Source organism: Magallana gigas, chromosome 7 (genome assembly GCF_963853765.1).
Source record: "Magallana gigas chromosome 7, xbMagGiga1.1, whole genome shotgun sequence".
NCBI lineage: Eukaryota > Metazoa > Mollusca > Bivalvia > Ostreida > Ostreidae > Magallana > Magallana gigas.
In genome coordinates this window covers 16,910,007-16,921,282 of record NC_088859.1, presented here as the reverse complement: position 1 = coordinate 16,921,282, position 11,276 = coordinate 16,910,007, and the positions used below count along the sequence as shown (strand labels likewise).

Sequence of the window (11,276 nt, the reverse complement as noted above, 5' to 3'; positions counted from 1 at the left end):
GCCAACGCTCACGTAGTGAGGGAAATTGGGTAAGGAGCTGAGCGATTTGTCCCGTTGTCAATGTATCTTTAATCTTACATACATACAAACTATACGTTATTTAGCCCATATATATATATATATATATATATATATATATATATATATATATATATATATATATATATATAAATGATTGAAAGTTAATATTGTATAAGAATAAACGACCATACCTCCAACCCCCCCTCCCCTAACCGGATTAGGAGTTTGAAGTTTGTCGAAGATAGTGGTTTACACATAGACTGACAAAATGAATTTCTTATTCTTCCACTTTTAGAAAAATTCTTCAAAATATCCCAGATATTCCATGAAATCAGGATTTTCATTTTTAGGATGGTCTTAGGACAAATCTTTTTGTGTCGTAACGTTAGGACAAAGTTTTGGCGCGTCCTAAATTTAGGAGAGCTTCGAGAAACTGACTTAGAACTAAGACGTTTCATAAGACCTACTCAAGACGCATCGTAGTCCTAAGATAGCTTCGTGAACATGCCTGCAGGATCTCTTTTGCCAAAGTGGGTGGGAAAAAGGGAAAAGACGTTAGGCTTTCTTATACCACTCTAACGTTTCATAAAATGATTAAACGAAAACCCCACACCCCTTCACTTACGACTTTAACCAATCGTGTACCAATCAAATGCCTTCTAATTTACGAGAAAGTATTTTTGATAATATTTTGAATAAAAACTAATATGCATAAAATAATACATAATATTCATGCATGGCTTAGGCAGTCAGAACCGACTTACATAAATATTAACGATGCTGTATAATGGAACCACGTTGGTTTTGTTTCCAGATGTTCTCTTTGTGGATTAGGTCTTTCTTTTCTTGTGATTGAGTCATTTTGTAAACATTGACTCAAGTTTTTTTGGGGGAGTCAGTTAACAAGGTAGGGAGTTGGTTACGAACAACTCATGTTATCCTGTGTACTACTTAGTATGATGTTTCATTGGACCACCGTTTGGAGGTAGGTAATCATCTACATGTTTTCCTCTTGCAACCTTATCACTAGATGCAAGAAGTTGTAAATGTAGAGTGAGTATCTCATGTTTAGGAGGTCACGACAAGAAATCATGGAGAAAGAGTTTGCATTCATTTGACATCCTCTCTTACAACTATACTTTAACGAAGGGTCTTAGAATTTGTCTTTTTAAAATAAATATCAGTTTGTGTCATAAAAATGCATAACTCGTGGATTTTTAAGCATCCAATATTTGTAACCATATTGAAGTATATAAGCACATTGCAGTATCTTTTGTGGCATTGATTTTTTTTTTAATTATCTGTATAGGTCGTAAATGTATGTTACCTTAAACAGACAGGGTCCTACGATGTGACAGTATCTCTTTTTTTTTTGTTGCTGGTCATTCTAATCATAGAAACTCTGAGCTATGTCCGATTTCATCAATATCATGAGAAAATTTGCTACTTTATAGAACTGGAAATTAATTGTTTTCTTATTCATAATGATTTCATATTATACATATTTCGGTTTATTTATGACCTCTTCAGTGTTTAGAGAGGAGGGGGATTTTATCATGCTACGTAAATAAACTATTTGGATGGTATTCTATCAATGCCATATTATTATTCTATCAATTATATTACAAATATGCTAAGATCTATAAAATACGCATTTTTACTTTACTGCTATAGCAAATGTGTGCTTTCTGAATTTGACTCCGTTAGAAAAGATAACTGAGCTGTTATATTATAATTAGATGCATCAAATCAAAGGATTCGATGAGCGTAAAACTTGTCAGACATGCTTAACTGTCGCGTTGAATAATTTATTATTCATTTTCTTTAATCAGATCGGAACAATTATTAGCAGATCAGGAAATAACAAATTTTCTGGAAATGAATACAAGGTATACTTATCCATGAAATCGAAATATCTGACTCAAGAACTGACAGTGGTTATTCAAACTTTGATTTTCTGATGAAATAAATCTTTTTTAATGTTATAAGCATTATGATTAGTACGCTTAGAAGTCAGATGATCATGTTTCAAACGCGTATGATCGCGATATAAGACCTGAAAATTTCAACTTTAATATAATTCTAATAATCAAACAAAACCTTAATCTTTTTAATCAAGTAAGGCATTGCTCTCTCTCTCTCTCTCTCTCTCTCTCTCTCTCTCTCTCTCTCAATAAAATAAGATTTCATTCTCAATACATTTACGGATGGTTTAACGCTTTTAACAATTCTGAGAAGAGATATGCATATCACTAGAAAATGCATAGGCGTTATTGTTATGATGTTTATAATAGCTTGCTAGCAGAGCATGCATAAGAAGTATTTGTTTCATAAGATAAACAAAATAAAACATCTCTTGAGAAATCGATGTTCCATTTGCATTTAATTTATGAAAGATATATAACATGGTATTTATCTGCTATACAGTGATAAAAACGTTATTGTTGACAAACGATACGCACGATTCTTATACACGAACGATCATGCACGATACACGAACGATTACGCAGGAAACACGGACGGTTTTCCCGAAACACGAACGATAACGATAAAAACGCAAACGAACGATTCAACACCATTGAACATGCAAAATCAAAAATTATTCTTAAGGATTACGTTTACTCAGGGGCGAAAAAAAATCCACTAATAGAAACGAAAAACTACTTATTCTACATTGTAGCCCCACTATTGTGGTGCTATTTTTCACTTTCAAATAACTAGGTCAATGACCTACTTTTTCTACTAGTGACCTCTGAATGTTTTTTGAAAAAATTTTCAAAATTGTCCACCATTTTCAAGGTTTTCTTTATTTTGTAATTATTAGAAACAATAAAACAATTTGTAGGTTGGAAAATGATAAAATATGAATAGCTTTACTAATTTTATATATAACTGAATCGTTTAAGCTCATATTTTAAGTTTAATTTAATCCGAATTTCGTCTATGAAATTCCAAAATTGTACCCATTTTTGATCGAGTTTTACAAAAAACTGAGTAATAGGAGCTCCAAACCTTTGATTGCCTAAAACTGTTTTTGTTGTCTGTATTATGTTGACATTAACATTATATAAGGTCAATGATCAAAATTTCGAGATATTTTATCTTGAATCGATTTTATGTATTTTAAAGATTTTTCCAATCGCGTGCCAGCCAGTGATATAAATTCATAAACGAGTAAATACAACCATAAAATATTTTAAATGATATGAACAAACATATAGAAACTTAACTTTTGCAATTACATTGCAACAGAAAGTTTTTAAGAGAAAAAAAGAAAATGAAAAAATTAGTCCGAATTTCCTCTGTTTTAATATTAATCTACCTTTGTCGGAGCATATCTTCCTCAAATAAACAAATCATGGATATCAATATCGATATTTGTTAATAACATTGTTATTTTGTTTTTTTAATACAACTTTGGACTTCAGATATTGAACTTTGTAAAAATATTTTTTGAAATCTCAAACTCTGAGTAAACGTAATCCTTAAGAATAGAATAAAGAAAACGTATTGTTTTAATTTTATTACAATGCTTGTGTTTTATTGAAATGTGGCATGTACAGTACTCATGCACTGTTTTATTTTATGAGGTAAACACTTGGAAAGGATCCACACACCAATTGAATTGTTTTGTCTTCACAACGAATAATATAAGTTCTATCATAAGTCTAAGAAAATTAGGTGAAAAGAAACGAAGATGATGGAAAATCTAAGAGCATTTATCTACAAACGAGTTGATGTTTATTTTATCCAAGTTAACTGTGCGATAAACAGGTAAATTTTTTACCTTGTTCCAAAAAAATTCAATTTAACTCATCCTATATTTCCATGATAGGCCGTACATAATTAAATTCCAATAATTCTTAATTTTAAAGCGTCTAAATAAATTCAAATTGCAATCATATCATGAATGTTTATACAATTTAACGGAGAGGAGAGCGTATCGTAGGAGGAAATGGTTGTTTAATTTTAATCAGGGAATTGACAAGCTTGGTCGCTTTCATTCAACGTGTCCCTCTTGCTTGATGCTTATATCATTAAATTATGTGTCAAAATACGATGGATGCTTGATATAGACTGATTACAAAATCATGCAAATCTAACTCGACCGAAAAGGATTAAATGGTTCGTTGAAATGCTTACTATTTAACGACAAAAAAGGAGGATATTTTAAAAAGATTAGCGTTGAAATGATAGATTACATGAATGTAAACAATTGTCAATGTTCTTCTATAAAAGAGTCTTGGAGTCACAATGCTGCTTTGTTTTAAAAACTACTTCTTGTTGTCATGGCATTCCGTAAAAAAGTTACAAAACGAAAAAAAAAACGATCACACACGGTAAAAGACGAAAACCAATTTCCTGATACACGCACGATCCCGCACATTATACGAACGATCACCTACGGTACAAGAATTATTGAACTCGACTGGCTTATCAACAATAACGGTGTTGCCACGGTAAAACGTTAGGCTTATGTGAAAATTCTGAAACCTTGAAAATAATCATGCAGAATAATGTGCACAGAATGTAATAAACCCAAATTCGAGATTTACCTGTGTTTATTCAATTACCGCATTTTTGCTATATCTATATTTTATTTCAATGCTTTATCCTCAGATATGTCTCCACATGAAGCATTGTGCACACTCAGCGTTATTTCATACAGTTTCAGATTGCAGAAAAAAGAACTTTGAACATTGAATGCGCCACCGTAATGTTGACCTTCATCACTGATCCCTGTATTTTTACTTTATCGTATATCAAATCTCCATTGTATTCTCATAGTTTATAATGTCTACAAGATAAATGGGGGGGGGGGGGTGTAAATTTTATCAAAACTACATGTACATGTGTAGTTTTATCATTTCCTGACTTTGTCGTTTCTCTTACATTTTTTATCAAAACAGTGCCATATTGTAAACTCCGTTTTTTAAAAAAGTATGATAAAAAAAATAAAAACAGTTATGAAAAGTTTTAAGTCTATATTATCATTAGTCAGAATGGTGAACTTTTCTAAATAAGGCCATTTTTATGGTTCGTGGCTCTAGCTCTTTGTCAAACTTTTAATTGTGAATATACATCTAATATCTACATATTTTGGTTTTAAAAAATTCCACTGACCAAAGCGTGCCTACCACCTCACTCCCATTTTTGCTATTATGGTATTGTTAATCGAAAATGAAAGTAGGACTTTAATAAATTTTATAATAATTACTTATCAGGCATAATTTTAATAATGATTACAGTTACACTGATGAAGGCATTCCGTTGTATGATGCCAAAAAGTGTGTGTGTATATATATATATATATCTATATATATATATAAATATATATATATATATATATATATATATATATATATATATATATATATATATATATATATATATATGTATATATATATATATATATATATATATATATATATATATATATATATATATATATACATATAAAGCATCCGATATTTAAGTTACAATGAGTATGCAAAAACCTATGCTTTCTTGCTTTGTAAATTCGCCATATTTAAATGCAAAATTACAGTTTATGAGACGATTTTAGGACATAGCATGTGCTCTCCTCTAAAACTGCTAAAAACTGCCATTGTGGGTTATGTGAGAGATGCAGATGATATTTTGAAGTGTTGAGGATATTAGTGCGGTGCGAAGTTTGGGTTGGATAGAAAGAGAGACAATGAATATCACCTGGGGCTTAGTTATTGCCGTTTCGGCATTTCTGATTGAGGTCGTCGTCTACGGGGTCAGCCTTGCCTTTGGAATATATGTTATAGAACTCCAAAAAGAGTTCGATGAAGGCTTATCTTTGATTTCAGCCATTGGTTCCATACACTTTGGGTTCCAACTGTCTGCCGGTGAGTATCATTTTTTCCTTTTTGAACAAATATATTCTTGATAAGTTACCGGTTTACGATCCAAACATTTAGTCATGCTAACATATTGGTGATTGTTGGGGGTGCCTTCTTTGTCCGATTTTAAGATTTAAAAAAAAATGATTTTTTAATTATTTACTTTTGACATGCCTCTAACTTGATAGATTATAACTTTTTGGTCAATAGTTTGTTTCAAAATTAATTTTTAGGCCCTCTGGCCAGTTTTTTAATGAGAAAAACGTCATACAGGAGAGTTTGTTTGCTGGGAGCTTTGCTAAGCAGCATTGGATTATCCGCATTACCCTTTACTCCAAATTTGCCATATTTGATAGTGTTTTATGGAGTTTTCACAGGTAAGACAAAGTACAGTATGTACATGTTTTCTAAAAAAAAAAAGTGCGTTGGATATATAAACATCGTTTGATTTCTCTGAAATTGAGTTATCCGAGTAGAAAATTTTTCAGAAATAAAAATTAAGAACTCCAGATGTGCACCTCCTTATCAAATGACGTTAATTTCATGTTTTGTTCAGTTGTGTGTGTAAAACTGTCAATAATGTCGGAATCAATTAAGGAAAGGTTTGGTAGGTCAGCCATCATAATTGCAATAAGTTCAGGTTTATAAATCATCGATATAATTTAATAAACTTGTTAGTGACGTCACACATATCAAAAATTGTTTTATACAGCTTATCATTCTGCCTGCATCATCAAACTTAGTTATGAAAAGGGTTTTTTCCTGATATTTTAATTGTAGCTTCAGATAATGTTCAAATTTAGAGAATTGTTGTATTCTCCTCATACATTGATGTAAGTCACAAGTGACAATATGCATCATGATATTGTGTCTTTGTTGATTAATCTGATCACGTTTTAATAGGTTTAGGGTACTGTTTTCTCTACATACCATCCCACACACTCTCGGGACTCTGGTTTGAACAAAAAAGGGGTCTCGTGACAGGTGTGGTATTTTCCGGTTCTTCACTGGGAGGCGTTGTGTTTCCATTTATTAACAAGGATCTCATCGAAGTGTATGGGTGGAGAGGATCCATGTTCATAATTGCCGCTGTTAACTTGCAAACTTTCATACTAGCTGGGCTCTTGAGAGAGTCCCCAATACAACGTGAGTGGAAAAAGACAAAGTCTAACACGGCAAATACTGACTTGTCAGAAAGCACAACAACTGTTTTTACCGTTCATGATGTGTCTGAAAACTCTATTGGTTGCGATGGATCAATAATAACAAATGAAAGGTGTTCACACAAAGCTAGAAAGATGACAAAAGACCCCGTAACAAAAGCAAAATCGACATTGCTGCAACTTTTGACCAATGGTCCATATGTTCTTTTTACAATTAACAATTTTTTATGGAACATCGGTACTACATTGATGCTACTCCTTGGTCCCGATTACTACACCAAAATTGATCTAAGCTTGACCCAGGCGGCAACGCTTATGTCCATTGTTCAAGGTACAAAAGTATGCGGTAGCGTCGCGGGTGGATTTCTGGGGAATCACCATAGCATCAACAGATGTCTGTTGTGTTTGTCCACAAACTTTGTGACGGGGCTGTGTATCACAGTCTTAACCTTGCCGGTATTGCATAACATGTTGGCCCTCGCTTTGGTCAACTCCCTTTATGGATTATCTGCTGGCATTACACTGAGCCTTACAGTAACTTTGGTCTCGGATTTCGTGGGAAGTAGGCTGATTGGGGATGGAATGGGTTACCTTATGTTAGCCTGTGGAGTAGGCTGTTTCATTGGACCACCGGTTGGAGGTAAGACAACATCCTCATACGCTGATCATGGTTCTTAAATACAATGTGGTTTCTTCAATAAAAGTACAAAGTAAAAGCATATGGAGTAATTAGAATGATGTTATAATAATAAATGAATGAAAATAATTCAAAATAACCCGTGTCAACGGTTTCTTCCTAAAAAAGAATTCATTTTATAACTTGTTAATTGAAGTGCTTGTGTATGTGATATCCATTAATTACTAGTATAAGATTTGAATGATTATTCGTATTGTGGTTCTTATTCATTAAAGGTTACCTGAGACAACAAACAGATTCCTATGAAAGTGCCTTCTATTTTGCTGGATTATCCGTATTATTGAGCGGAATTGTGATGTTGATCATTCCAATAAGAGACTGTTTTAAACGATCCAATAAATATTCAATATCAGGATCCAGTAAACCACGATAAAATATAATTAATTATTACATAGACAATTAGGTACATAAAAACGAATTCCAAGGAACTATTCTCCAAGTAGTAAATAAATGTTACTGTCTCTAAAAAAAAAATGGGGGGGGGGGTCAAAATACAGCGGCCAGGTTTGATTGCTGCTATGTGACCCTGTTGCCTAACAACAAAAGTATATATACTAGTATTTGAATACTAAATGTGTGAAATAACGTCAATATTAAGCAACTTTTTTTTCAAATTTAGATTTTTTCGTGATTTTTTTTTCTGGTATCTTTCATAGTGTATCATTGTTTAATGTAATTGATGTGCAACAATATGTCCTTAATTTTACTTTGTATAATATCAATGACAACTGACTCCTGGTAAAGAGAATGGTCGATGCTTTTAAAGTACTTTCATAAGTAAAAATTTCTGCCATGAGCAGCAAGAATGGCCACGAAACATTTCCTAAGGTTTGATATAAGATGGTTCCCAAGACATGACTTGGGAAAAAGAGTTGGGAACATCCTAAGATCAACCCAGGACGTATATTTAGGTGTAGCTCGACGGTAACTTAAGAACATCTTCAGTTAGGGTATCCTAACATACTAAAATCTTTTTTTAAATATATTTATTCATATAGAATTTGAGAGGCCTTTGCAGTGAAAAATCATAATAATTTTGACAGAGATTATTTGTACATTGAGACAATATATATTCATTTATTATTATATTTGGATTGTATAGATATGCAAAAATACACATATTTTGAAAAAAATAAAACTTTTGATAAGTGTTTATCGCCTATTCCAGTCAGAGTTACTTAATAATAAGTGCCTTAAAGGAGACTTGCTAGAACTAAAACTTTTAACTGCAATACAATTCATGATTAACTTGATAACTTGGAGAAACATTGAATAACGTATAGTTCTTAATTTATGAACAATTTATCATTTAAACTACAAATGTACATTCTTTGAAGTTAGAAATTGTTTGAAATCATTGGTAATTTTGCCATTCTGGTAAGCATAAGACACTAGTTTTTGCGCAAAATTTATTGTCAAAACAGAGAGCTAATTTTCCTTCAGTCCTCAAAGTATTAAATATCAGCTTATTTCAAATAATATATACTTCTTTAAATCATTATCAAGAAATAAATTGACTTCAGCAATAAAAAAAAAAAGATCTTACATGGTTTATTTGAATCTATGTTGTCTCCTGTGCCAAAAAAAATCTGATTTATTGGTGAATTATCAAAACAAGGTACAGGGTCTTACTCATGCCAATATCATTATTTAATTATTAATATGTAAAGAATCTTAAATAGTTTTATGAATTCATCAGCCAACGCTCACGTAGTGAGGGAAATTGGGTAAGGAGCTGAGCGATTTGTCCCGTTGTCAATGTATCTTTAATCTTACATACATACAAAATATACGTTATTTAGCCCATATATATATATATATATATATATATATATATATATATATATATATATATATATATATATATATATATATATATATATATATATATATATATATAAATGATTGAAAGTTAATATTGTATAAGAATAAACGACCATACCTCCAACCCCCCCTCCCCTAACCGGATTAGGAGTTTGAAGTTTGTCGAAGATAGTGGTTTACACATAGACTGACAAAATGAATTTCTTATTCTTCCACTTTTAGAAAAATTCTTCAAAATATCCCAGATATTCCATGAAATCAGGATTTTCATTTTTAGGATGGTCTTAGGACAAATCTTTTTGTGTCGTAACGTTAGGACAAAGTTTTGGCGCGTCCTAAATTTAGGAGAGCTTCGAGAAACTGACTTAGAACTAAGACGTTTCATAAGACCTACTCAAGACGCATCGTAGTCCTAAGATAGCTTCGTGAACATGCCTGCAGGATCTCTTTTGCCAAAGTGGGTGGGAAAAAGGGAAAAGACGCTAGGCTTTCTTATACCACTCTAACGTTTCATAAAATGATTAAACGAAAACCCCACACCCCTTCACTTACGACTTTAACCAATCGTGTACCAATCAAATGCCTTCTAATTTACGAGAAAGTATTTTTGATAATATTTTGAATAAAAACTAATATGCATAAAATAATACATAATATTCATGCATGGCTTAGGCAGTCAGAACCGACTTACATAAATATTAACGATGCTGTATAATGGAACCACGTTGGTTTTGTTTCCAGATGTTCTCTTTGTGGATTAGGTCTTTCTTTTCTTGTGATTGAGTCAGACTCAAGTTTTTTTTGGGGGAGTCAGTTAACAAGGTAGGGAGTTGGTTACGAACAACTCATGTTATCCTGTGTACTACTTAGTATGATGTTTCATTGGACCACCGTTTGGAGGTAGGTAATCATCTACATGTTTTCCTCTTGCAACCTTATCACTAGATGCAAGAAGTTGTAAATGTAGAGTGAATATCTCATGTTTAGGAGGTCACGACAAGAAATCATGGAGATAGAGTTTGCATTCATTTGACATCCTCTCTTACAACTATACTTTAACGAAGGGTCTTGGAATTTGTCTTTTTAAAATAAATATCAGTTTGTGTCATAAAAATGCATAACTCGTGGATTTTTAAGCATCCAATATTTGTAACCATATTGAAGTAAATAAGCACATTGCAGTATCTTTTGTGGCATTGATTTTTTTTTAATTATCTGTATAGGTCGTAAATGTATGTTACCTTAAACAGACAGGGTCCTACGATGTGACAGTATCTCTTTTTTTTTGTTGCTGGTCATTCTAATCATAGAAACTCTGAGCTATGTCCGATTTCATCAATATAATGAGAAAATTTGCTACTTTATAGAACTGGAAATTAATTGTTTTCTTATTAATAATGATTTCATATTATACATATTTCGGTTTATTTATGACCTCTTCAGTGTTTAGAGAGGAGGGGGATTTTATCATGCTACGTAAATAAACTATTTGGATGGTATTCTATCAATACCATATTATTATTCTATCAATTATATTACAAATATGCTAAGACCTATAAAATACGCATTTTTACTTTACTGCTATAGCAAATGTGTGCTTTCTGAATTTGACTCCGTTAGAAAAGATAACTGAGCTGTTATATTATAATAAGATGCATCAATTCAAAGGATTCGATGAGCGTAAAACTTGTCAGACATGTG

The 11,276-nt window shown here is 32.0% G+C and overlaps 1 protein-coding gene across 1 annotated transcript; it reads left to right on the top strand.

Annotated features, from left to right (window-relative positions):
* Positions 1 to 5,550: 5,550 nt before the first annotated feature.
* On the top strand, positions 5,551 to 9,548 carry LOC136270337 (monocarboxylate transporter 13-like). Its single transcript, XM_066067721.1, has 4 exons — positions 5,551 to 5,897; positions 6,125 to 6,268; positions 6,795 to 7,694; positions 7,967 to 9,548. The coding sequence occupies exons 1-4, from the start codon at positions 5,720 to 5,722 to the stop codon at positions 8,122 to 8,124; spliced, it is 1,380 nt and encodes a 459-aa protein (XP_065923793.1). The 5' UTR covers positions 5,551 to 5,719; the 3' UTR covers positions 8,125 to 9,548.
* The last annotated feature ends 1,728 nt before the right edge of the window (positions 9,549 to 11,276 follow it).

Bases quoted from the DNA above. Each gene is read 5' to 3' on its own strand.
- LOC136270337 (XM_066067721.1), top strand. From the start codon at position 5,720: ATGAATATCACCTGGGGCTTAGTTATTGCCGTTTCGGCATTTCTGATT. The intron at 5,898-6,124 runs GTGAGTATCATT...ATTAATTTTTAG, and splicing joins TGGGTTCCAACTGTCTGCCG to GCCCTCTGGCCAGTTTTTTA. The intron at 7,695-7,966 runs GTAAGACAACAT...TATTCATTAAAG, and splicing joins CATTGGACCACCGGTTGGAG to GTTACCTGAGACAACAAACA.